This window comes from Takifugu flavidus, chromosome 8 (assembly GCF_003711565.1).
Source record: "Takifugu flavidus isolate HTHZ2018 chromosome 8, ASM371156v2, whole genome shotgun sequence".
Classification (NCBI taxonomy): Eukaryota; Metazoa; Chordata; class Actinopteri; order Tetraodontiformes; family Tetraodontidae; genus Takifugu; species Takifugu flavidus.
This window is the reverse complement of record NC_079527.1, coordinates 7623760-7651056: the sequence shown is the minus strand read 5'-3', so window position 1 is coordinate 7651056 and position 27297 is coordinate 7623760. Positions and strand designations below refer to the sequence as shown.

The following is a 27297-nucleotide window of genomic DNA, read 5'->3' as shown; positions in this document are numbered from 1 at the left end:
AAAGGACAATTATTGACACTGACGGAGACTATCGGTGTAATGTTTGACATCAGTTTAGGCGCTTGTGTTTGTATATGTCATGAATTCATTTGAATTGTTTATGGATTCATTTGAATTGTTTTCGCATTAACTGAAGTTGAGAACTGTGTGATTCGGCTATTGTTACACTAATAAGTCACGACACCAGTCCGACGTCGCACTAGAACCAAACGTGGTGATATTTGGCACCGGGACGGTGGTGGGTGATGGATGTAACTCGAGATTGGTTGACATCCAAGGACTTTGGCAGGCTCTCTGTCGTGTTCCTTGAGTCATTCCTTTATTCCTAGCGTGTGTATCAGGCCTTCAGATTGTAAGATGCTCATTGTTCTCCAGTTTGACTGTCTCCAATGGCTGTGATATCCTCTGATTCATTCAGGCCTCCTTGCCAGCTAACGTCGTATGGTGCTGGCCAAAGTGCACGGACACAAATTGCTGTTTAAGATCAATTGAGAGCTCCAGGATGTTCCTGTGAATTGGCAACCAACCTGCTGTTTTAGCCAGGAACATTCTCTCTCAGTTAATTCCCATTCTCTCGACTCTTTTACTTGATTATGTCTGCAATTCATTATTTCCAAACCGCGACATAAGCGAATCCACCCACTTGCTGCTTTTCTGATTTATTTGCCGGGGTTTCCCTTAATTCGCGGATCTGCTGCCGTGAGCCTGGTTTTGGCAAAGCTGCAACAGGTTTATTGCCAATGAGCTGTTACACCAGCGTAACCACCTACACACAATACCACCACAAATCACTCTATAAATGAAGATTATAGTAACAGGGCACACTTTGGCATGAGGCATGACAATATTAAAATATTTGCTATTTATCAGGGCAATTTTGCATATTTAATGAACTTTTTCCCACATTTGTTGTATCGCTACTACAGTAAAAATGAATCTCCATAATTATGCATTTGACTTTTACCGGGATGATGTTATTTTTGTCTGGGATTGTTGACAGGGATGAAACTGCAAACATGATTTTGGAAACTCTCTATGAGCTGGAGTTGCCTTAAAGAGCGCCAGCATGGCAGAGAAACCAGACAGATCTAAAAAAGGCTGAACAGCAGGCATCCCTCACCGCCAAATACGTGCTCAAAGCACAAGACGGCGTGTTTGTTCCACGTTTGCAACCGGAGACAAAGACGTGGGGACAGTTCTGGGAACGGATAGACAAAACAGGATAACATTCCAGATAATGTCCTCCATTAATTACCACAGAACCTGCTGAGTCACAGGGTGGCAAACACGATGTCAGGACGGTCACGTTTGAACCGGACCCAGTGTGAAACCTCTGGCCAGCTGGAGAGATGGAGCCGAGGCTGATTAATGTTCTGTTCTTCTCCATTTCCTGTTGCAATGGGGATAGTGTTGCCTGGCAACTGCCTGCGGCCTTTCTTTGACTGTTTTGGCTCTGTGGCAAATCTGAGGTGGCCCTGCCTTCTCCTGCTGATCTCCAGATGCAGCTTCAGGACCAAACGTCGGAGTCCCTGCAAAATGAACAACAATTATATAAAGATAATGGGAAAGCGACAAGCTTCCTGTTCCCGGTCCAGCAGCAAACAGCAAGCCGCCTTTCCCGGCAAAGCTAAATTGCCTTTATCGATCATGAAATAGCAGCTGCGTCGCTATAACAACGCTGCAGTCAAAACTGTTTTCCTGACCCAGCCGTGTTTGGAAGTTGAGAATTGCTTAACTCCATTTTGCAGCAGACTGTGATCTATTTTAATGCATGTTGTGTTTACATACAGCGGGCTCTTCCAGCGCTCCACCTGGCCTCTCTGCTGACATGGTAAACACACGCTGCTGTCTCCATGCAGACCAGTTTACACAACAACTACACGTAGTTTGCTGAGTGCACATGTTAGCCGCTCAGCTGGGTCGACTGCGTGGCACAAAATACAAAGGTCTATTTTTGTCCTTACTTGTGATTAAAACGTCTCTCTGGATTTGGGAGGGCGTGAGAAACACTGGAACATATATGGGCTGCATTTTTTTAGGAAACCACAAAATTTGGAGCTTCATGTATTACAGTTGGGACGTTTCTGTCTTTCTTTCTTCCTTTCCTTATTTACTTGAATAATAGCACAAATTTCCTACATTTTTTACACATGTCTAATCATTGAAATATTTGCCTGTCTGATGGAGATAATTGCAACCAACCTGTTGCTGTCGCTTTCTGTACATAAAATACTTGCTGGAGTGAGGTGTGGGTGAATAATGGAACCGTAATCTCTGTTTAGCACATGTCTGGACGGCTCTTAGTTTCCATGGCAACAGTTTCAGTTTAGTGTTTGATCAGAACTGCAAGGATAAAACAAGGTCGGTCGATATATCTTGAAGAGGTCCACGTGGATGGTGTGCACTTCACCAAAAGCTGCCCTGCTTGTAACCTCGGCAGGCCCTGCCATTGCTAAGCAACAGGCGTGTTTTAGCCATGTGAGGGGTAGTGCTCTGAATGGCAGACAACGGGTCGCACATGTCAGCTCCACAGCGAGGTGTTGCCAGCATCAACAACGTCTGAAATCCGAAGGAGCCTGATGTTTTCTTTCTTGCATCCAGGAGCTATGGCTATGAGAGCGATGATTACTGATCAACCAGTGAAGATTGCACCTCGGCAGGAAGCCCCATCTAAAAACATGGGGTATGTAACTGTTCAATAAAGCTCCGATCTCATTTAACCCTCCTAAAACTGTCTTGCTGCCTAAATGAGGCGTTAACGCTTGAAGCGATACAAGAAAGAACCACTGTGGTTTTGTTGCCTCCTAGAGTAACAATGAATGAGAGAAAGAGATCGAGGGAGATCTGGGTTTCCCCTGTCTGCATTCATCTGCATCAGCAGGGGAGTTGATGCTTACTGGTTGATTGTTCTGCAAGGGAAACAAGCATTAATCCTCCATTTCTGCAGGGAGAGCTGTACACCTGGACAGTGTTTGTGTTTCTGTACCCAAGATTCAAGCATCCCAACCTAATATTTATGCTGTTGGACACACACACACAGCCCGGATATGCTCTGTTTATGTGCTCTTTGGAAGAACGAGGCAGCAGCAGTAAACCAGGAGCTCATATCGGAGCTGGACAAAGTGCAGGTGCCGCTCACAAACGTGCGCAATAGGAAGCCCTACTTCACATCACACCTCATCACACCAGTTGAAACACTGACCAGGGCTTACACAATCATTGCTAGGTTTGACTTGTTTTGCCCTCGTATTTTTTAAAATATAAATATATATTCAACTGTCCTTTGCTGCTTGTTGCACACTGAGCCTGAATGAAGAGGTCTCCTCTGCAGCTCTCCAGTCAAACGGCAATGATTGCACTCCAGGGATGTCAGAAGAGCGCATCTGCGTTTTGCAGTGTAGCGCTCTAATGAAGAAGAGGGGAGCGTGCATGGAAGTAACAACATGGACATAGAGGACAGAAGACAAGCATGAAGCCAAGCTACTATAACACACAACTGAAAGAGTGCAGCCACCATGTGAATACACCTAATTTTGAAATGCTAACATGCTAAAAAGGCAACTGTTCTATTATGACGGGCCAAAATGTAACAGGTATGGGAAGTAGAGAATCCTGAAATGCTGATGAAATGAAAATGAGAAGTGTCACACAAGCCTGAAATAGAAGCACATCAGAGCAAGGGGAAGTGAGTCAGAGATGGCCACAATGTCTCTCAGCTTCTCTGATCCGAGTGTCCCATTGCATGAGTACGGTAGATTACCTTTTTATTTAAACATTGAGGCCAAGGGAAGTAAAACACGAAACTTAGCAAAGGTTTTCCTGCTTGTAGTAAGTTCAACTGTGTATGATGTGTAAGTAAAATGGAATATAAGCTACCAGGTTGGCTTCATAAACCATTTGTGAGTAAGGATCACATCGATTTCTGCTTGAAGTATTTTTAGTTGTATACCAGCACGGTGTGCTAATGCATGCTTCTTCGATTACACGTCGATACACCTGGCGGCTCCTAAATTTAGTCGCCATTCTCGAATCGCTTGTGGCGGACCGTCTCGATTCCTATCACTGGCTGGTCAGACTATCAAATACCGCAATGAAGTCATTCTGGTCATCTCCATCCTGACCTTTGACCCTTGGAACAACAGCCAAAACCAAAGGGAATATACTGTAATGTTAACTCCTGTAGACAGACAGGTAGACAGACAGACAGACAGACAGACAGACAGACAGACAGACAGACAGACAGACAGACAGACAGACGGGTGTGCAGACAGACTCGCCGTCAGCAGCCTTTATATAACTGCTGCCGATGGCAGCCAATGATGAGGAAGTGAGCGAGTCATTGGTGCAGGAGGATGCATCAATTATTCAGCGGCAGGCTCAACCTCAGGTGCTCTCCCATGTGCCCGTCCAGCCAGCACTGGACACTGGAGACTCAGAGGGCAAAGCGCTCCGAGTGGTGGGGTGGTACTCCTCAGTTTCAGACGCTCCCTGAAACCGAAGCAGCACAGTGTCCTCACTAATGCAAACACATCCCAACAGCATTGGCTCATTCTTTATCTGTCAAATATCAGACGAATAACAGAGAAAACATTCAGAGCTTCCCTTTTTTTTCTGCATGATTTCCCACTTCAGCTGTGTCATGCCTGCATATCCCAGGAAACAACGAGTGTGTGTGTGTGTGTGTGTGTGTGTGTGGGGGGGGGGGGGGGGTGTAATCTAAGCACAGTGTAACAGCGGGGGGTTTTTTGGGTAGGAGACTGTGTTTCTCTCAACACTTTCATTTTTAAGGGTCATTGTGGATGTTTCTTTAGCGTGTCACCTTAGCAGAAGCTTTAGGTTTGCCTGACATCTGTGGGGGGGATAATGGCTACCCAAAGTCATCCTACATGCTGCAATCAAAACAGCTATAATTAAGGGACAAAACTGCAGGGATGACAGTGCTTCTGTGAATTCAACAGATTTGTTTAAGTCTTTAGTAATCTTTCAGCTCTGTGTCGAGCTTTAGGGGATTTACGAGACCTCCTGTGCTGCTTACTTAATCACAGCTCCCCGCTCTGTGTGTTTTATAGACATTTTTTCTTACAGAAAATGCTTCAGTGCTGGGTATGTGGTGCAATTCCATCCTGTTCTATGCAGTCATTATCGAAGAGCCGTGGGCTCTGGGCCAGGACAAATCAAACTGACAGTTGAGAAACATGAAATTTAGAGATAATATCTGCTTCGGTTCCACCCACATTTAGTTTAACATTGAGGCAAAAATAAATCCTTTTCCCAAGTTTATCTATCGAAATAGTCTGTCTGCCCTGAATGTTACAGTTATTTACATATTCTCTCTCTGGCTCTCTCCCTCTCTCTCTCCCACAAGCTTCCATTCTCTCATTGCTGTGAATGCTGCCAGCTGTTCCAGCATCTGCCTGGATTTCACGTCTTCATCTTCATCATCTTTATCATCACACCCCTCCTCCTCATGCCGCCTCGACTCACTCCGATGAGCTCAGATGACACCAGCACCACTGCACCGGAGACTGCGCATGAGCAGAAATCCATAATATCCGACTAATGTGCGTTGGAAGTGTTGCTGCTCTGTAAAGAACAGGTCACTTCTGAGTCTGGAGCTACTAAAATGCTGCAATGTTTCTGTATCAGACAGAAACTGTGTATACCTGATTTTAGTATTTTGGGTTTTTAACATTTTCTCCTAAAATATAGGTGCTGTCTGTCTATAACTGATTGTGGATCAGTTAAAAACATGGTCCAACATGTAGAGAACCCCCCAATCCATCCCATTTTCTACTGATTTATCCCTAAATACGGTCACAGGGCAAACACTCACGGACGACAACGTACACACGCAAGGTCAGTGTAAAGTGGCCACTTCGAATTCACCTGTCCCCCCTGCATGTCTGTGGACTGTGGGGGGATGCTGGAGTACCCAAAGAGCCCCTCTCCTCAGGAAAGGTCAATTATTTACACCCCTAGAATCATTATTTTATGAGGTAATCTGTGGATCCTCACAGAGGATGTGTGCGTGTCCTTCAGGTAAAGGTTGTCTCGCTGCAGTTGTCCTCAGCTTTTGCTGTGGGCCAAATGCGACACATCCAAGGACGCAGTCGAACGTTCTTGTTCTCGAGTGTCATCGCATCCATAAATGTGCACAGAAAGCAGGTTTCTACTATGAAGGTTCCGATGGAATCCATGGAACCTGCCCTTCTTCCCTCTCTATCATCTCAGAAATCAATGAGTAAATCGGTCGGGGACATACACTCATTCACACTCACTATGTAAGAAAAAGGGCTCGCAGGGGAGTCATGACGGTCTCACCAATAAAAGTGACAGCCTAACAAGGGGTTGCTGTTGTCTTTTTCGTATTTTGTGGCCCGAAGAACAGTGCAAATCAGATTTAACACACACTAAGGGTCAAAGTAATGAAACAGGAGGGAAAAATAAGAAACAGGGAGAAAATACTAATTCAAACACCCACTAGAGGGAAAGTTTTCTTCATTTTTAAATTCCTATCCTAGTTTATCCCAGGCACAGAGATATTAGTCCCCTGGTATCAATGACTCAGAGGGCGAGGGAGCCAAACGGAGCCCCAAGCGACTGCTAATCCTGTCCTTTTTAAACTCGTAAGAGTCAATCTGGGAAAACTGGGGAGGATTTTAGAAGGTAAATTGTCCCAAGACTCACAGCGGGGAGTCCCAAAATGTGTTTTATAGTTGGAGACATTTCATAAGATCCAAATATGCTGTGCTGAAATTTGTCAGTGGCACAAAACAACAGTTAAACCTGAAAAGAAAAATGTTGTCTTGTTTTTGTGGGTGCGTGTTTTCAGTCTGATGGTGTATTAGAGAACGCATTTACAACACTCTCTTTGCTGGGAAATCATCTAAATGCCTTGGCAGAATATGAATTGATGGCATACAGTGCACGTTCATCAACACAGTTTTATTCGGGAGCTGCGTGACAACATAAATAACTCGAAACAACTCATAAATCACCATCCTTCCAGGGTGGCTCAGTGCTGAGCTACACTGAGTCCAGGTGCCGCAGTTATTTTGTTGAGAGTTCCCCCTGCTGATGAGACCTGAGATCACACTTACAAGCCTTCATGGAACTGAATCCTCCCATTTGTGTCCAGTGTGTATGTGCGTGCGTGCGTGTGTGCGTACATGCGAGATTAATTTCCTTTCTACGGAGAGAATGGGGAGAGTGTTTGGGGGCGTGAGGGGGTACATGTGAAAGGTGAGGAGGCTGTGAGCTTGGTTGCCAAGGAAACCATTGTATTGGCTTCCCCTGTGATTGGTGCTGCTGGTATGAGCATGTCTCTGCTATTTCTGTCATTATTCAACACCTCAGACATGAGCGAAGTCACAGGACACAAACACACACACACACACACACACACACACACACACAGCACAACGCAGTCTTTTATGCTCCCTTTAATCTTTATTGAGCATCTCAGATTTTTCGGTGTAAGAAAGTCTTCCTTTCCGTTTTCACATTTGAGAGCAGAGTGAATGCCTGAGGCATCACGCAGGTCATATGAGCCGCTGCAGCATCAGCACCTGACTGTGGAAACCGCTTCAAAACTCCACACAGGCAACAAGACGCCAGACAAATCAGCTTTGTGTTGCTTAACCTTTGTCGGCCTGAGCAATCGCAAATTACCCGGATCGATGAATGAGCACATGTTCACGGTGGCCACCGATTCATCGGTTGTGAAGAAGCAGTGATGCATTAACTAATCAGGTTCGCTGGAGTTGTATGGATTCCTGAGGAAATACTCCGCACGAAAGTGAGATGTCACAGACTGTTGACGTCTGCTCCATTCATGTGAATCCCGAGGGAGGCATAAACCATTTTTAGAACAGCAACTGAGATGAAAAGACCTAAAAATAAAGCCCATACGCTGCTGAATGGATAACAAACCCAGGTAATTACACCTGATTAAACAGCAGCAACAGGCGTCCAGCGTGTAAACAGAGTAATAGTCATATATTAAGGGCAATTGTGTATTTGCTTTTCACATTCCTGAATGTTTTCAGTTCAAGTCTTCCGGAGGGTCCAATCATTGCTGAAAGTTCGATCCCTGTGTCTCACATTGCTTTAGTGTTGAATCACAGCTTCATCTGTCACATTTGTCGTCCATTCATAATCTTCTGTATCAATAAAAGCTTCATTATCATCTCCATCATCTTTCATTATCAGTTTGTAACGTAATACTCATGCTATATTAGTAACAACAACAATAATACAACAACAATGGCAATACTACTACTGATAATTATAACAATAATAATAAAGATGATAAGAATAAAGATAAGACATTTTATTTATATAGGTGCCTTCTGGACACTCGCTCATGCCAAAAAAACAACTAGACACACAGTAAAAACACTGATAAACAAACAATAGAAAGGCAGTTTGAATTACTGAGAGGAAACGGTTTTAACATTTGTTCGGTTTTAATAACAGGTGATTTTCCGAGCTCCTGAGCTCCTGAGCTTCGGAGGTTGCTTGTGAGGTAAATTCAGGTGTCATCAGGTGGCAGTGAAATATTGACATATGATTAAGACATAGGGGCCCCTGGATGGAGCCCTGAGGCACAATAAAAGTGATAGGCGGTAGACTACAATATCTATCGATACACTATTGACATATCTATCTATATGTAAGATATAATCTATATATACATAAAATCTGAGCTGTATAGGGAGATTGCAGCCTGAGACATTAATGTAGTTTTTAAAATATCCTTTTCATGCACTGAATCATTACTATTCTTACTCATTTTCTGTTTTGTTTTTTTATCCCTCTTCTACTAATTGTAGTATATTCATTGATCCAACGCCTCTGACTGCGAACACACTCCTCGCTCCTGGAAATAGCTCAGTGACACATATGTTGCGTAGTGTTTGTAAATGTTAATCGCAGCTCATTAGCAATAACCACTGGGATTCTTTCCCTCTCCGCAAGTCAATATTTAGCCTCATGAGAGGGCTTTCGCCAGCCCAGGGAAATCTTGAACAAAGGAGACAGAGTATTTACAGGGGAAAAAGCTCCTTCTTTTCCTCCTAATCATCGCTTACTTTATGGTTTCACGTTATCACCGCCTGGTGTGAGTTGATATGACCTTCAGATTACAGTGTGCCAGGAAGCAGAGGCGTCCCCTCGGCACTAAGACCCAGTGGAGGCTGCCATCCCACACGCTGCCTGCCTGTCTGCTCTGCATGGCTCTGCAATTGCCCTGAGTGCATGCTGGAGACTATGCATATAGAATGGTGTGTGTGTGTCTGTGTGTGTGTGTGTGTGTGCATGTGTGTGTGTCACTGTGCGCGTGCGCATGTGTGAGTTTCCTGTGACTGCGCTCAAGAACGGGGGCATCAGTTTTATGAACAGGCAGGTCTGGGTGGGAGGGTATGATGAGATGAAGGGGGACAGGTGAGGAGGAGACACAGGCTCTCTCTCTCTCTCTCTCTCTCTCTCTCTCTCTCTCTCTCTCTCTCTCTCTCTCTCTCTCTCGCTCGCTCCATGACGTGGTGTGTGTCGGTGTGTGAGGGAGCAAAACAGGTCGGCTCTCCTTCAGAACACTCTGAAACCAAACAGGAGGAATCATCCATCTCCACCCAGAGGTATGGCATAGAAACATCACGTCTCCACGTGTGTGTGTGTGTGTGTGTGTGTGTGTGTGTGTGTGTCTGTGTGTGTGTGTGTGTATGTGTGTGTGTGTGGTCTCTGTGTGTGTGTGTCTGTGTGTGTGTGTAAGTGTGTGTGTAAGTGTGTTCATATGTGTGTATATGTTGATATATGTTGTTCCTGCGCATCAGTGCAGGATTGGAGGAGATGGACAAGTCCTGTCAAACTCCTGGTTCTCACCTACTTCGGGCTGCCGCAGAGTCAAAATCTTTGTGCTGAAAGGAAGACTTGGACAACAGGCTGGATTTCCCTTCACCGGGACATTTTTTAAGCCGAAGCCAATCGTCGTTTTGGACATACATTACATGACTTTATTAATGATTCACATTATCTGCGGCGTACGAGTAAGTCTATTTTTCGTACTTATTTTGTTTCAAATTGCAACTTAAAAGTTCCATTTTGTGTTGTTTGAGTGCTGTGAGACTAGACAATGTCCCACTGGGGCGGGGGGGGGGGGGGGGGGGGGGGGGGGGGCTTCTGTTGTTCTGTACCAATGCAAAGGCTTCAAATTTGATAGATGTGAGGACAACAAAGTGACCCTGAACCATGAAGAGCAACCACACAATCACTGATGATTAGACTCTGCAGAGCGGACGCACGGATGGCCCCTCGTGTCCCAGCTGATTTGTGGCCCATTGCTTGTTTTATTGGGCTGAAGGTGACTGTAACCCTTTGACCTAATTAGCAGAGGCCACCTACTTGAGCCGGTGTCTGTCAGGTGATTTTCGTGGTGCCTCGTAGCCGTGAGTCCTGTCACACTTGTGAAATGGAAAACTTACGCATGCTGGCGTGCAGCATATGGAAATGTACCAAAGGCTCCTTGCTTGTTTTACGGGCTGTGGAGTGTGTGGGGTTGAGCCCAGGTGAGGTTATGACAGTAAACACAGCATGGGGCCTCCACTAGTCACAAACACCAGCTGAAGGTACCCAGTTACATTTAATAAAAGTTCAACTTTCATGTTGCTGCATGTTTCATAGAGTTTGTACTGTGGCTCTAAAAAGGGATCTTGTTCACTTTAAATGTATTCACTCATCCAGAGACTCTGTTAAAGGGGGACATATGGTCCACTCTGTGCTTTTAGCTTCTCCCAGAGGCCCGACTGCCCTGAAAACACACACATCTGAGGATGCAGATGTAGAAACTGGCCCTAGCAACAAGTTTGTGCAGATTGAAGGCTTCAAAGAAATAACATCATGTTGTCACAAAAGGTGTTCTTTTATGTATCTTTTTGGTTTGCCATGGTTTTTTCTCTCTCTCACTTTCAGATCTCTGCAACACTTGGAGGATCCCTTCTGAAATGATCTGTTGAATTTTACGATCAAGAGGGAGGTCAGCTCAACCACTTCTGGCTGCCAGGGTGGATATCGCCTCCCACACTTCTCGGTGACACCCTAAGATAGGGGAGGATGGGTGATGGTCCTGTAATATTCAGAAGACTCTCCTCTCTATATTCCATGGAGCCTGCTATCACACCAAGCCCCTGCTGGAACAAATCTCTCTCCAGTCTCTCCCCTTTTCCGGCCTTGCTGCACCTGAATGTCTCCAATGTGACTTTACCCATCACGGGCACCCAAGGCGGGGTTGATCTGACCCAGTCTTTGGCTCTGTGTGCTATGCTAATCATGGACGCCCTGGCGGTGGTTGGGAACTTAGCCGTTATAATTGTCATCACCAAAACGCCGCAGCTGCGCAAGTTTGCCTTCGTGTTCCACCTGTGTCTGGTGGACCTGCTGGCGGCGCTGGTGCTGATGCCCCTGGGGATGCTGTCAGACCAGATCCTGGTGAACGAGGTGCTGTGTCGAAGCTACCTCTGCCTGAGTGTGTGTCTGGTGAGTGCCGCCATTCTAACCATATGTGCCATCAATGTTGAGCGCTACTATTACATCGTCCACCCCATGCGTCATGAGGTGAAGATGACTGTGGGGGTGGTGGTGATGGTATTAGTGGGAATATGGATAAAAGCCGTCGTCATGTCACTGCTGCCTCTCCTCGGGTGGCTGCTCCAGGGGAACCAGGGCCTGGGACCTGTTTCGCTCCTCCTCCCGGGTCAGAGACAATGCTCCCTTCACTGGACCGGAGGCAGGACCACGCGGCTGATTTTCATGGTCTTCTTCACATTTATTTACTTTCTGTGTCCCATGCTGATCATCCTGGTGGTCTACTGCAACATGTTCAAGGTGGCCCGAGTGGCAGCCATGCAGCACGGCCCCCTCTCCACTTGGATGGACTCCCAACGTCAACGTTCCGAGTCGATCAGCAGCCTTTCGACGGTGGCCGCCAGCCTCGGTGGCTCCGGGGTCTGCACTACCCCTCACAGGACCTTCAGCGGTGGCAAGGCTGTGGTGGTCCTCGTGGCAGTGGGAGGCCAGTTCTTTTGCTGCTGGCTGCCGTATTTTTCCTTCCATCTCTACTCCGCCGCGGTGGCTACCTCTCCAGGGTTGCTGAACCAACTGGAGAATGTGGTCACGTGGATTGGCTATTTCTGCTTCACCTCCAACCCCTTCTTCTACGGCTGCCTTAACCGGCAGATTCGCGAGGAACTCGGCCGCCACCTGGCCCGCTTCTTCAAACGGGCCGGGGCCACCGAAGCGGAGCAGCTGCCCAGCCAAGAGGCCTCAATTCAGGAGAACTTCATGCAGTTCCTCCAGGGCACTGGGTGCAATCTGGAGCCTTGCAACTCTTACAGCAGAGCCAGCCAAGAGGAGCCAGAGACTGGGGGTATTCAGGAATCAGCTGTTCAGCAGAACATGCCAGCTGACTTCCACATCCCAGGGCAGATCCTGGAGGAAACCTCAGAATTCAAACAGTGGCAACAGCCAAACAATGAGCTCCATGTTTTGGAGAACTGCTCCAACGACAACGTCGCATCTAAGCTGAACATCTAGTGAACGCGCAAAGACGGTCACTTAAAAATTAATCTCTGTACAGTAGCTTTAATATCCATACAGCTGTTTCTGGGGGGCATCAGCTGGTCGACTCTGAACCCTCGCTGTGTTCATCATGAGTTCGTAGAGACAGATCATGCATACACTACTGGAAACAGTTTAAAAAACTGCAGATGAAGCCATAAAAGTGACCTTTCATTTCACGGGAGATATTCTCTATATATTTAAATACAGATGACATCCACAAGGTTTCAACTATATCAGAAAGTATTAAAGTACAAGAGATGGCAGTCGTGACGTCCATGAATGGCTGGTGCTTTAAGTGAACAGCTGTTGTTTTATTGAAGAGCGGATCAAACCCTCATGTTTCACATTTATTTAGAGATCAGTTCATTCCTAACGCGGTGTGATGCTGATGGAGGAGGAGGTAAAGATCCTTATTACATCTGCCTGTTTGTTTCAGGCTGCACTTGTTGCCTATTTAGGGGCAATTATATTTTTTCAAAGTAAATTGCCTTCCATTGGAAACAGTTGCGTTGAGAAGGGGTGTTTCACAGTCGGTGCTGCTGCTGGTACTTCCAATAAGCAAGCTGACACACTGGTGTATTTTTAACCTTTTTTTTTTTTTTCCAGGAACCTTGTTATCACGTTCATCTGTTCTTAATCTTGTGATCGTCATCTCTCAAAGTAAATCCTCTCACACTGCCGAACTTGTGATTTCACGCTCCTCTGCTCAAACATTCTGTGCTGTTTTCTTTTATGCGACACCGACGGTGCGAACAAATCTGCGTCGCCTTCACTGACTTACTGACAGGTGGGGGAGTGGCAGGCGGTGGCGGACATATTGTAGGTCCCCTTCTACCCTGAGATGTCTGCTGTGCTATTTACAGGTAAACACGGGAGGAGTGTGAGCGTGCTTGTGTTTGTGCTTTAAACAGCTGGGATTGTTGTGGCTACACACACGGCACACAGGTGAGTCGGTGCTTACACTCGGCTCACTTCTGGCCTCATTCGACAACAAAAAGGAAGGCCTGCTGCAGGTGATCTCAGGTGGAAAACAAACACATTTGCACAGGCTCAGGCTTCTGAGTGACCGTTTTTGATACTTTTCCTCACCGTCTTCGTCTACTGCCTCGCCCCAGAATGCCGGCAGGATTCTGAGACAGCACAAGGCGCACAGGGAGGGATCATATTTTGCTGGGGGTCAGAATGAATAAAAAGGCTTCTTTGTCCGGGGCCACATGATGGTTCTCATTTTCCCGGGATATGACTGTGTTGCTGACTGTTCCTCAGATGTGGTAGAATTGTTGTATAAAAAGTTTCTGCAGAAATGTGACATTAAATTTTGGCGCCGTCAGATTTTGATTCTACTCCGATTCTAAACAGAATATTTGTTTATTAAAAACACCTTATTTATAATTACCAATATATGCAATGTTATAATAACATGGAGCTGCCTTGATTGACACCAGCACAACAGAATCAGGGGTCATTCGTCGATATCTCTCCCCACCAAGCTTAATTGATCATTTTGAAGGTGTCAGAGCACAGTATTGGACTTTCGCAGCACTACGCATGCCTTTAAATTGAGCATACATCAATGCACAATTCAATCAGCTGGTTTTCGGTAACCGTGGCAGCGAAATTGCCCTGACCAATCTGATTAAACGCTTTAAGTTCTATTTTTGCAACCATCTGCTGATCAAGGACAGAGAGAAATAAGCTGTTCCGAAAGCCAGTGGAGCACAATATTCACAACTCCACAGTCAACCGTTTTAGTAAATTGTAAATAATTGCGGCAGTCAGTGCGTTTCTTCCTGGTTCTCTCTCATTTTTTGTATATGAAAGCCTGCAGCATTCTTTGTCATTAGGTTTTCCCTCCATGTTGCTATTTCCCCATGTATCAGTTCACTTGAAATTATTAAAAATGCAGCAAGACGATGTGTGGATGTTGTCATTGTCATCTAATTACCAGCCATTTGTCAGCCACTCTACAAGAACAGTCCTGTTTCTGTCTCTTGTATGTTGTCAAACACTTTCATTCTTCATGATGTTTGTGGAAACGTTTTTTTTTAAATCTAGTCCATATAATTGCTTAAAAGACAGGAAACCTGGATATAGTTGATACAGAAGATTAGAGACAAACTCTTTGGTTAATTGCTTGATTTATATATGAAACCCTTACCTTTAAGTATCAGAAACCACCCTAAAACTACCGATTATATGTCATATATAATGCATATGTACAAAATTACACATTTGACCCAGAGCAGCCAACTCCCATTCTATGTTTTCCTAATTTCCCTTCTCCTGTGCTGCTCCCCGCTGGACACAGTGACTCACAGCTTTAATGTTGAACTGTGGAGGACACCTCCTGTAGCAACACAGGCACGGTTCAAGCCGTTCGACCTTTGAAACAGGCTAGCACACACCCACTGGAAGTACTCCAGGACTGATGTCACCTTTGCAGCATGGTAGGAAGCCACATGGCTGTAGGTGCTGGAGCAAAAACACACGTATCAATATGAAATTGTGACATTAACATCATAATTATACAATTAAGAGATTCTATTTTATGAGTCTGTTTATAAATTGTAAATGAAAAATAATTTCAATTTGTAATAAAAATAAGAATTTACCGATCAAAGAAAGATGTTGATGATTGTAATGTCAGCAATAGATTACTTTTCACTATTTATAATACAGAAAGAAACTTTTACTACAGCTATTTTTTGTGAAACGTCTATAAGAAAGTGGGCCTAACATTGGTTTTAGAACATATATAGAATTATTCCGTTTATTACTATTATTATTATTATTATCATTATTATTATTATTATTATTAGTAGTAGTAGTAGTAGTAGTAGTGTAGTAGTAGTAGTAGTAGTAGTAGTAGTAGCGTTGTATTATGAGATACTGTGCTTGAAGGTATGATTCGAATTCTAGACTTTCAAATGGAGTGAGTAATCTTATATTGTGCCACAATTACCTTATCTCATCCCCAGTCGAATGTGACGATTATAAAACTTTGTCACGTAAGCAGATTGAAATTCACGCCTGCAGTTCTAAAGACAATCCACCGGGGGCGCTCTGACACAACACATGACTCTCGGGTAACAGTCCGGCAGCTCAAATAAGTGGAACGTCCCAACAAAGGTTTTGATTCTGCCTCAAAAATATTTCCGAATCTATTTAAAACCCCCTCATTGATGTATTGTTCGATTTATAATCCTCGGTTAGGAGAATTCATATGTTTGATCGCCCAGAAATACGCCCTGCCTACATTTCCCAGCAGCCCTTTCGCCGCTATTCAATTTCATTTGCAGCTGGATCAGCTGGATGAGCGCGCGACTGCGCAGCAGCAACAGTTGTTCCCGTCGTTGCGAAAATCCGGAGTATTTTATTGCAGTCGTATAAACAGGATATTGGCATATTTCAAACAAGTTTTTACTTTACGTAGCTTCGCTGTTATTCTACTTTTATTGACGTTCGGTCGCGGGTGCGTCTCTAAAGTACACACGGTTGGACATTTTATGTTAGAACACCTCGTGGATTTTTACCACCGGGCAGTAGAGAAGTGAGCGGACTGTGTGACACCTCTGTGCGCGTTTGCTCCACACTTGGACGGTCGAGTCTTCGGTGCCAACGCCTTTTCTTCTCTCTCTCTCCGCTTCTGCTCGACGGGGAAACTTTAAACCGCCCCGGGGGCTGTTGGACGGTCGTTCCGTCAACTCATGCACCGCTGAGCCCGGAGTTCGACAGTCGAGAGTCCAGAGAGCCGACATGGGCTGCACGATCAGCGCGGAGGACAAAGCTGCGGTGGAAAGGAGTAAAATGATTGATAAGAATCTGCGGGAAGACCGAGACAAAGCTTCCAGAGAAGTCAAGCTGCTTCTGCTCGGTAAGCTTTCAACTGGGTTTTCTGATATCTCGTCAACGGGTGAAATCATTTCGGGTGGTTACTCGAGTTCGGGTAGCTTTTATTTTCCACTTTCCAATTCCGTCCTTACGGCCTGTCCGATATTTAACCCCCCCACCCCCCTTCTCTTCCTGTTGCCGTAATCCAGCTGTGGTTCGTCATTTGTCCTCTGACTCAGTAGAGGCGAACCAGATGTTGGTGGTGGGGGGGCAATAACCCAAGTCCCTTAAATAAACCAAAACAGTGCAAATGTCCACAGGAGACTAATTCTGCCGCGTGTTGACACTTGTCACACAAGTCGCTGCGTCTGTGTTTGACTTCAGCGTCTGCAAACATGGGAGCCGCCGGGAGGCGTGCGGGCCAACAATGTCAAGGTGCCATCATCAGGAAGATGGAGGACATGCGTGGCCCTGCGCGTGCCACATGGGCTGCATGTTCTTGTGCTCCACTGAGAGGAGCGTAACAAACTTTAGGACAGTAAGAGGAGGACATTGGTGTGGCATTTTAGTTTTTCCACTTTCATTTCGCCCCAACGACACCGTTAAAGTGGGTTGGGATAAAAGAAGATTGTAGTTCCGCTCAGAAGGATTTGGACGAGCGGTTAGGCGTTGGCGGGTCCCTGACTCAGCGAGCTGATAGTGCTGATGTGTGGACTTTTGCAGCTGGACATCCGCGTTAGCATCATTGTTATCCAAAAATGATGCAAACCAGCGGAAAGGTCCGGGAACAGGAAGGTCGGGTCAAGCTACTAGAGTCCTGGAAGTAGCCAAAGTAGTCAAAGACGGAGGCAGCGCTCGTGATGTGACTGCTGACCGGAGGTTTCTGCTCACATTTGGGTTTGAAAACAATCTCACCCAACTCGGGAGTTCCGGAGAACAGAGAAGTGGAAAAGTCAGTTCAGTCATCCGAGCTCAAGCTCACAGCAGTTGCCAGAGACGGAGCTGAATTAAAGAGGGAAGTTCAGCTGCATGGGTTTTTTTTAAATGTGATTTATTGGAAAAAAAAAAAACTTTTGACTTTTTTAGGCAAAATGGCAGCATCTCCACCTAGCAGGTCCTAGCCAACCAGTAAAAGTTGCCTTCCCCACATGAGACAGGGAAACAAATTGATCAGTATTAACATCTATTGATCAGCTAAGGGATTTTTTTAAAATTTTAAATCTTTTATTGCTTGTCATTGGAGTTAATGGACTGAAACTGTTTTGTTCACTTTTGTCACTTTAAAATGAAGTAATATCAGGGACTTCCAGTTTCACTCAACATTTCAACACTCTGGGCGATTGACGTCTCAGACACACACTCAGGAACTCCGACACACGCTCAGCAACTCCGACACACACTCAGCAACTCCGACACACGCTCAGCAACTCCGACACACGCTCAGCAACTCCGACACACGCTCAGCAACTCCGACACGGTGGGTGTGGCCCGCACGGATGTGTGGGGGATTAACTCTGTCCCAGCACGGCAGAGTGGGACGTTTTAACGCTCTCTTCTCTATTATTTAGCTCCAAATCACTTTGATAATAGGAAACTCCAGCTGGTCATTGTTTCTATTTGAAGTGGGGGGGCTTTTGAGTGTTTCCTACAGCTTTTCCCTCCACCATTATGGTCTTGTGATGATCTCACACATTCTGCCAGTAAACGATGCGTTTTTTTCCTTCCTTGATAATTTCCTAAGAGAAGCTAAAAGAACCCCTGAGTAAGATTATCTGATAATGTGTGAGCATGAGATATTGTTTGCTGCTGCAGTTGAGGGCTTGAACCGAGAAACGTTTCCTCTGTTTTTAAAACAGTGAACAAGAGTTATCGTGACGGCACATTTGAAATGTAAGAAATGCCACATAAGGAAGGAGGAAAAGCTAATATGGAGTGGAGAATTTGAATGCTGAAAACGCGCTGCTGGGCTCACAGCCCCCTTAAAGTACACAGATGATGTGGAAAACACCTCCAACGTCTGCAACACAAGCTGAAGATGGACACGCTGCAGCTTCATCCTCCCCAGGTTTTAATTCCAGCTGTTGCATGTAGCGTTGCCAACAGACAGCAGTGGTGTGAAAAGAGGTTTGGATGCTAGCGCTTCTGTCCCCACGGTTCAGGATTAAATGATTTAGCTGTGTTAAAGTCATACTTAATGGTTCTCTGTCCACCCTCTGTGGCAGCAGTGGTATCCTAAATGCAGCAGGGTTCAAATAATCAATCTACAACTCCAATAATCCCAAGTGAAAAGAGAATTTCAGACATTTTTTTAAAATGCTGCATTGACCTCAGTGCCTGTTTGAAGCACCTTTGGCAGCAGTCACATCCTCCTCTTGGGTTTGATGACACAAGCTCTGCTCTGTCTACTGTCCTCCGAACATGATACTCAAAACATAGATCAGTCTTGCTTCCATCAGACCAGAGAATCCTGCTTCTCAGTCTGAAAAATGGGGGGAAAAAACGAGCCTGCCAAGAAAAATGGAAGGACCCCCAGAGTTAAAGGTGGAAAGCTCAAGAGCCAAGAGTTTAACTGCGTAGATTAATCGAGTTTCACTCATTTGGCGTCTCATCTGAATTTGGTCCTTGCCCCAGTTTACAGTCAGATAACTGACCAGATGATGTCGTCCTCTTCAACATTAGGTGGCGATATGCGTCTGTTCGCCCCCTTTCCTGTCGACCCCATTACGTGACATCACGTGCCAACCAGAAAAGCGCAACTTTGTTTTGAAGATACGTACATCTCCATTACAGTTATGCGACTTTCTCCATTGCTCCGAGGAGACACCAAGGGCCGGTTTACATGCACGATATGTTCAAGCTGTGCATGTAAACGTACTGACGGTTGAGCCCTGTTGCCTTCAGGTGCTGGTTTTTGGTCTTTTGGTTTTGGTTTTTAGCTCTGCAGGCCTGAGACGTGACAGTCACCCACCGTCAAACACATCCGCTTACGCCAAGCCTCTGAGTTTCAGAGCTGTCCACACGAACAGACATTTTTAGGTGCACTTGGTTGTCCCCGTCTCTTCTGTAGCGTGATCCCGTGTAATCTGACAAATCTCAACTTGCAGCATGTCACCAGAGTAAATGTGAGCACCGAGTAATCAATTTAATGGCTGATTCGGCTGCTGTTATCAAATCAGTCTGTGAAATCGAATAATCGCTACATTTGTGCTAACGGTCTTCCTGAAGCCTCTCCATTAGCATTTTCCTTCACGTCCAAGCCCAGGATGTTGATTATGACATGTGTGATTTTATTGTTGAGGGTCTCTCCTGAGCGGAGGTAAAATCCGGCAGCCTCACAGAGTCTAAACCTTTTTTTTTTTTTAACATTATCTTGTTTTTCTTCATGCGATGAATTTGTCAGATGTGAGAGGAACAAAACTTCCTGCCGTTTCACGGAGGCGGTTGATTTCTATCAGTTTCCACTGTCTTCTTGAGCACATTTGTGTGTCGGAGACACTAAATGCAGAGGGGCCTTTTGCAGATGCAAATATTGTCTGCTGGATGCTGGCTCAGTTAGCCGATACAGGCATAGACTATCTTACAGCACAGCACTAAAATTCTCACTGAATGGAAACCATCATTTTAAGTGCTGACCACAGAGCTCGGTGTGGGTGGGTGGGAGTTTCCCAGGCAGCGTTTCTTCATTGCTTGCTCCAACGAAATTCCCCCCAATGCCGGAGAGCCGAAGCGCCACAGCCAATGAAAACATCCTCCAGTTGCGCCACAAAGAAGGTTCTTCTTTCCTTTTCAAAGTGAATTTTGACAGTGACTCCCAAAGAAACAGACAAAAATCCCCGTGCAGAGTCGATTTGTATCAGAAGGCCACAGTTGACTGACCAATAAAGGAAAAAATTAATCTGAGAGACGGTACGAGAAGTGAGGAAACGCAGCACAATTGTCCCCGCCCGCCCTGCTTTGTCTGGGTGAGTGGGTGTTCATGTGTGTCGCCTGTGACAGCAGAGAATTTGTGGATTTGTTTTCTTGTTGACAGCCATCTGAACGGAGCCTCTGATACAGTGCGTCCTCTTTTCATCCATCTGTCCTGAGAATATCGGCTCATGTCCTCGTCCACCGCTCCACCCTTTTCGGATCCGAAATTTCAGATCGGTAAATTCCGGATGCATGTGACACCTACAGTAACCTTTCCTGCGTGCTCATGCTTGAATCCTCGTTTGCCTTGAATAAGAAAGGCTGACTCTGGAGTGATTCAGCAGGCACCTGAGGACCATATGACTGTCTCACCACAACAGAATATCCCATTCATTGCCCAGGAGCAGCCTGATGGTGCCGACTTCAAACTAAGACTAGTCTGTGAGAGCCGCAGCACTGTCAACGTGTTTTTATCCTGAATTTATGAGCTAAAAACCAGGACAGATCGATTTGACATGTTTTTAATTACTTATGTAATTAGTTTGAGTCATAAAGAAGCAAACTGGGACCAGGCAGGTTTAAGATGTGAAAACTAGTTGGGTTTTTCCAGCTATGTTGGTTGACCTCTGATCTCCAATTGTTTATTTAGGCATTTATCTTGAGGAGACAGTTTCATTCTTTAGAGGGAATCAGATATGTGGTTTGTCGCACGGAGCAAAGAAGATCAGAGGATCATGAATCTCTTGATTTTCCATCCCCTTTTTTAGGTCAGATTTGTCGTTTCTTCCTGTTTCCAGTCTTTGTGCCAAGCGCGTCCCCATCCTTAAATAAATAAAGCAGTTTTTTAACCCACAATGGTGAGAATCTGCAGCCTATTTCCTTAAAATGTTAATCCCAGTTTTACAATAATTAGAACTGGATGGTTAATAAAGGGAGTCAGAAACAAGCAGTTCCTGAAACGGTCAAAAGGTTGGAGGCCATAAAAAGAGCAATTTCTCTGTCCAATAAAGCATCATTTGTCTGTCATGGATGCTCGAGTTCAAACTGAGAAAAGGGCAGACTCCTCCACTCTCATATAATGTAAAGCTTGGGGTTGGACCTGCTATATTTTTGGTGTCATATTTCAGCCAGACTCATTGATGTGGTCTTTTTATAGCTCCTCTCAGACACAGGGAGCAGCATGATATCTGGGTTTGTCTCTGCTGGAAGAGCGTCGGCTCAGCCACAAGCACGACCATCATTTCCTGCCTGCTGATTGGCTGAAGAAATCTTGTGAAATCCCTTTTTCCCCCGTCCACATGACAATGGTCCTCTTGTGGAGGCTGAGTGAGACTTTGATATCAGCCAAGTTCGTCATCAGCTCATATTTTGTCACTTTGCGGAGAGGCACCGCGGCTCATTGTATCCCATCATCCTCTCTGCTGCTGAGCTTCTGTCCTGTTCCAGTTTGTAGCAAATACATTGTTTAATTACCACAGATGTCTGGTTTGGTATCGAGCTTTTTCTGTCAATTAATCTCAAAGTGTCCTCTAGACTCAATCGTCCCCCTTTTGAGCAGGTCACACGTTCCACTTAGCTTCTTCTTTGGTGCAAAATAAATGTGTCTCATTGTAGGAACAGTGATTAAAAATGGTCAGATTAGCTTTGATTAGCTGTGATTAATGGCTGCTCTGATGGATTGCTTGAAACTGTGATAATTGATACTAAACTGTAATTTATATCTCCATTTTCAGGAGCTGGAGAATCTGGGAAAAGCACAATTGTAAAGCAGATGAAGTAAGTAAGAGCTGCCGACAGACTTAATAATGTGACTGTTCATATGGTTGTGTGGCAAAGCTGTAGCTCCATTTTAAGGAGGAAAAGAAAGGCAAAAAAAAGTGATGGCTCAGCCTCATTACAGTGCCATCAGGCACAGGAGGAAGGACTCCTTTGTGTAACTTGTTAAACAATGGCCTCAGAATCCAGTCACTGCCTGGCAGGACCTGAATAGACTCCCCTGGTTCCCACATTAGGCACACTTCATGCTCGCTGAAGCTCAAACCCAGCACTAATGACAGAGCTGTAGGGTTTGTTTTTTTTAATATTTGTGATGTCTCCTGCAAAGGTCTGTCTTTGTGCTGTTCTTTGGGGCCCTAAAAAGCCTCTTTGCTTGTTTCTCAGAATCATCCATGAAGACGGCTACTCAGAAGAGGAGTGCAAACAGTACAAGTTGGTGGTGTACAGCAACACCATCCAGTCTATCATGGCCATCATCAGGGCGATGGGGCGGTTAAAGATCGAGTTTGGGGACTCTGCGCGGGCGGTCAGTTAAACTTGCCTCAGCTGGCATATAAAGGACCCCTCGAACAGCTACTGAAGTTGCTGCTTTTGTCCAGGATGATGCCCGTCAGCTGTTCGCCCTGGCCAGCTCGGCGGAGGAGGGAGTGATGTCAGCAGAGCTGGGCAGCGTGATCCGGAGGCTGTGGGCCGACAGCGGCGTTCAGGCGTGCTTCGATCGATCGCGGGAGTATCAGCTCAACGACTCAGCTGCGTAGTGAGGACCCGCGCTCTGCAGACACACGCACAAGAACACTCACAGCCACAGAATAAACGCAAAAACAACCAAGGTTCCATGAAAGTTGGTCGGGAGTTTCTGTTCCAATTTCAATTTAAAAGGAAATGAAACTTCCCTCAGAGGTTTCTGTGCATTTTAAAATTGCACCACTCTCTTCAGCCACTTTTTTTTTTGACATACAGATTTAGTTTTCCTCATTTCGAACACTTGGATGAGTTTTCCTGCTTCGTTTCTGCAGCGCTTCCACATTTGCAGCAGAGACGGGGCAGGACGCGTCTTGTTCCCCACAGTCTTGTGTCAGCTTGTTGCACACTCAGCTGCATTCTTGAGAAAACTGGCAACACGATGGAGAAACTGACGCTGGTTTCTTTTCAGTCGACAAAATAGTCTTTTTCTTCCCTCAGCTCTGTTTAGCTCGGACCAAAATGTAAAACAAGACAGTCGGAGCTAAATATAGCCGGCTGTTGTGTTACCGATTGAATGCAAAAAAAAAAAAGGATCAAGGATTTCTGTCACCATGGTATTTATATCACACTCGCCCCGAAAGAGAGAAGCCCAGTGTGAAGGACATTTTCTTTGTTGTGAAAACAGCCGAGCTGTCGTGGCTCCCCACTAAGAGACAAGAGGAACCAGTGGAGTTAGTCTGTTTTTGCTCAACCCACAAGGAGCCAGTGTTTATCAAGCAGCAAAAAAAATGAGCCCATATTTAGTATCATTCTTAGTGTACAGAGGAAGTCCTCCCCTTCATCACGCAAGTGTCCAAAAACACTGTATTCCTTCACATTATTATTGTTTCTATTAATAATCTTGCAGGCTGTGAAGTTTTATTTTTATCCAAAACAGAGGTAAAAAGTCACACAAATGTCTTTACACACACGTTTGGTGTCTCTTAGCTACCTGAACGACTTGGACAGAATCTGTCAGCCGGACTACGTCCCGACCCAGCAGGACGTGCTGCGTACACGTGTGAAGACGACCGGCATCGTGGAAACTCACTTCACCTTCAAGGACCTCTACTTCAAGTGAGTGTGGCTGTAACTCCTCCCACTGAGGCCACCATGTGGTCCGTTTGTGCTTCGACAACCTGTCGCACCCTCTTAAATAATAAAACATCTCACCTGGCATCATCTACACCAAAAAAGCAATGTAAAAACACCCTCCCAATAACTGAATATTGTGTTGCAACCCGCTAATTTTGTGCCCAATGTTGAGTGTTGCACCGTATTGATTTGGCCTGATGTGACAAAGCTCCTCTGAGGCTGATTTTTAAACCACTTTCATAAGTCACAAATCCCCCTGACCGGCTCTCATCCTAATGTGGCCCAGGTTGGATGCAGTAAATGTAATTGGGTTGTCACGTTGTTTTGCCAGGCTCACGTAGTTCTAAATATTGATGAAGCAATAAGCGTAATGGCCTCTTTGTAGTGCCATAAAAACAAGGAGAGGAAGAGGCACAAGCAGGAATTACACAACGGCAGCTGTTGCAGCAGGCGTAGTTTCACTTCTGGGCTGATTTGTCAGCTCAGCTCGGACATGCGTCACATAAATGCGTGTTGTAGGTGTATTCTCATGTATTAATGAGGGCATTTGCTTTAACATTCGCTCGCTTTGTGGTGCACGTCTGTGTGTTTGTGTGTTCGCAGGATGTTTGATGTGGGGGGTCAAAGGTCAGAGAGGAAGAAGTGGATCCACTGTTTTGAGGGGGTGACGAGCATCATCTTCTGTGTGGCCCTCAGCGACTATGACCTCGTCTTGGCTGAGGACGAGGAGATGGTAATGTAAACGCACTGAGGAATGTGCGTCCTTATCTACTTGGTGATCCAAACTCACTAGTGTCTCATCTTTTATACCTTAAAACATTTTCGCTCTTGTAACCTTATTTAATTCGTTCCTCTTGGTGGATTAATTTGGCACGATCGGATCAAAACCCTTTTTCTACTTGTGTCATGACGTTATTACACTTCCCCATATATGTCCCATGTCCTTAGTCTCTGTTTTATTGGCATCTCAGATGCTCCGCATTGGTTTTTTTTAAAAAACGATCAAAGAAGTAAGAGCGCCTGACATCAACGTATGAAGAAATAAGAGTCAGGTACATTGAAGATACATTGAAGAGTCACGAACATAAACCTATGTTAATGATACTACACGGAGGACTCGGGTGCACAAGCAATATTAAAACTACCTCGAAAACTACATGGAGACGTGTCTTCAAAGAGTTATCTAAAACTCATTAAAGTTGAGGCTCTTCTGACAACCTACAAAAAAACAACCCTACAACAGAAAGACTGTTTGGCCTCATTTGCCTTTGATCCTCACAGCACTGAGCCCACATGATTCCTCCTCTGAGGAGATAAAACTAATAATATTATGGACAATTCCTCTTCGTTATATTTCAGTAACAGTTTTCCGTGTGAGATCGACCCAGCGTCACAAGGCCACTGTCAGTGCTCGTTAGACCGCTCCAGGGTTTCGTTAGAGGTGGTTCAGGCCAGCAGAGGCTCTTGGTTCAGTAATCCCAAAACCAGAACAAACAGCACCAGACAGAAAATCCAATCACGATTCTGCCGTTTTGGGAATGTTGACGCCTTCTGTCTTCTTCAGAACCGGATGCACGAGAGCATGAAGCTCTTTGACTCCATTTGCAACAACAAGTGGTTCATTCAAACCTCCATCATCCTCTTCCTCAACAAGAAGGATCTGTTTGAGGAGAAGATCAGCAAGAGCCCGCTCACCATCTGCTACCCAGAATACACCGGTGAGACTAATCCTGCACCTTTTATTTCACCTTAAATCCACCAGATTACAGAGAAAAATCATTATTATCCACAGACGTCTGCCTTCATGGTCGTTATGCGGGGGGGGGGGGGGGGGGGCAGAAAAAAGATGTTTCTGTTCAGATTAAACAAATCCTGAGCCTAAGAACAAAATCCATGTTAACAGAAGCTTGTTTCTGCTCTTTCCTGCTCCAGGTGGGCAGACATACGAGGAGGCGGCAGAATACATCCACTGTCAGTTTCAAGACCTGAATAAACGGAAGGCCATTAAGGAGATCTACACCCACTTCACTTGTGCCACGGACACCAAGAACGTGCAGTTTGTGTTTGACGCCGTCACCGACATCATTATCAAGAACAACCTGAGTGAGATCGGGCTGTACTGAAGCATTCAGGCCGCTCAGGTGAGTGAAGATCCCGACAGTAAAGGTTTTTGGTGCCAGACATCCTTCTTACGCTAGGCAAAGTGGTCTGCACCCGATGACAGCTCCCACAGGCTGCTACAATAGCTGCTTACATGTTTGCTCTGCATCTTTATGTATTCATACCTGCTTGCTTTTGTCTCCAGGAGAATCAGGACTTCTGGACTGCTGCATCGCCTCCACGGAGGACAAATCGAAAAGTATGCGTTGTACTGAGCTGGTGGCCTCGCAGGGTGCCGAAAATAACCTCCACCGTTTGAGGACTTGAGACCATGATCACTTTTAAAGTATATGGGAATCAATGGATGCATAATAAGCAAGAGTTCTGGGCTGTCCTGTAATATTTAAGAGCTTTACATCACCCGGGCTGGCAGGTAAAACCCTCAGATCAACACATTCTGTTCGTCACAAGTTCAAGGACCAAAACAAAAATCATAAAATCCAGCACTGCGTTTCACTCTTTCATTTCTGATGTAAATTATGATCACTTTTTTGTGTTGAATCTTCTATTAGCGTAAATTTGTACCACGTTGACTACACTTAGTTGATGGTATTTGTTATTTTATTTCACAGTTAAGTTGCGGCTGTAGTTTTCCATGTTGGTTTTGTGTGACTGTCACAGAATGTCTGCACAGACAACACTGTGTGTGTATCTGTGTGTGTGTGTGTGTGTGTGTGTGTTTTGGTGTGTGTGAGCCGGTCAGGTGTATATAACAATCTTTGGATCTGGGATTAGATGGAGTCTAATGTGCTCAATGCTGCGGCTGTCTGCATAGCTTTTTTAATTATTCCTAGATAAAAGTGTATTGAACAATATTTTTGTACATGAGATTAATCTCTGAGAATCATGTGAAAAAAATGCTTGATTTCTTTATTTTCATTGAAAAAAACTGAACATGATTAGTGTTATTCACTCCTCTGGAAATTAATTCAGATTCCCCCCATTTTCCCAGGATTTTTTAATTCTGTGGATCATAGCGGGGGGAAAAACAAAAATAAAACCATTACGCATAAAGTATGAAATAGTTGCCATGTAGCTGGAGGCTTTATGTGTACATTTTTGCTGTAGTCATCAGATCATTTTCTGACGTCTTCTGTAACGTGAGTCATTTCCTGTTCTCTTTCCTTGTCTCCTGGTGTTTCTGCAGTTGTATCACCAGTTCACTGTAACATCATTAAATGATGGCACAAA

General features: G+C 45.1%; 2 protein-coding genes and 1 long non-coding RNA gene across 4 annotated transcripts; all 3 read left to right on the top strand.

The window, feature by feature from the left end:
- Nucleotides 1–2: 2 nt before the first annotated feature.
- LOC130529853 (uncharacterized) lies at nt 3–8192 on the top strand. The gene is made up of 2 exons (XR_008951660.1): nt 3–2683; nt 5366–8192. It is a non-coding gene; the product is annotated as an uncharacterized LOC130529853 (long non-coding RNA).
- Nucleotides 8193–9510: 1318 nt separating this feature from the next.
- gpr61 (G protein-coupled receptor 61) lies at nt 9511–14526 on the top strand. 2 transcript variants are annotated; one of them, XM_057041460.1, is made up of 3 exons: nt 9511–9635; nt 9836–10043; nt 10966–14526. In XM_057041460.1, the coding sequence occupies exon 3, from the start codon at nt 11107–11109 to the stop codon at nt 12583–12585; it is 1479 nt and encodes a 492-aa protein (XP_056897440.1). In that variant the 5' UTR covers nt 9511–9635; nt 9836–10043; nt 10966–11106; the 3' UTR covers nt 12586–14526. The 2 variants fall into 2 exon arrangements, with proteins under 2 accessions (XP_056897440.1, XP_056897439.1); XM_057041459.1 differs by having other exon boundaries at nt 9831–10043.
- A 1400-nt stretch (nt 14527–15926) lies between these two features.
- Nucleotides 15927–27297, top strand: gnai3 (guanine nucleotide binding protein (G protein), alpha inhibiting activity polypeptide 3). The gene is made up of 9 exons (XM_057040502.1): nt 15927–16486; nt 22086–22128; nt 22513–22654; nt 22728–22885; nt 23800–23928; nt 24550–24679; nt 25511–25664; nt 25879–26087; nt 26252–27297. Exons 1-8 carry the CDS (start codon nt 16369–16371, stop codon nt 26067–26069), a joined length of 1065 nt encoding a protein of 354 aa, XP_056896482.1. The 5' UTR covers nt 15927–16368; the 3' UTR covers nt 26070–26087; nt 26252–27297.

Coding starts and splice junctions, on each gene's coding strand:
- gnai3 (XM_057040502.1), top strand. CDS start 16,369: ATGGGCTGCACGATCAGCGCGGAGGACAAAGCTGCGGTGGAAAGGAGT. Junction 16,487..22,085: donor AGTCAAGCTGCTTCTGCTCG/GTAAGCTTTCAA, acceptor CTCCATTTTCAG/GAGCTGGAGAATCTGGGAAA. Junction 22,129..22,512: donor ACAATTGTAAAGCAGATGAA/GTAAGTAAGAGC, acceptor CTTGTTTCTCAG/AATCATCCATGAAGACGGCT.
- gpr61 (XM_057041460.1), top strand. CDS start 11,107: ATGGGTGATGGTCCTGTAATATTCAGAAGACTCTCCTCTCTATATTCC.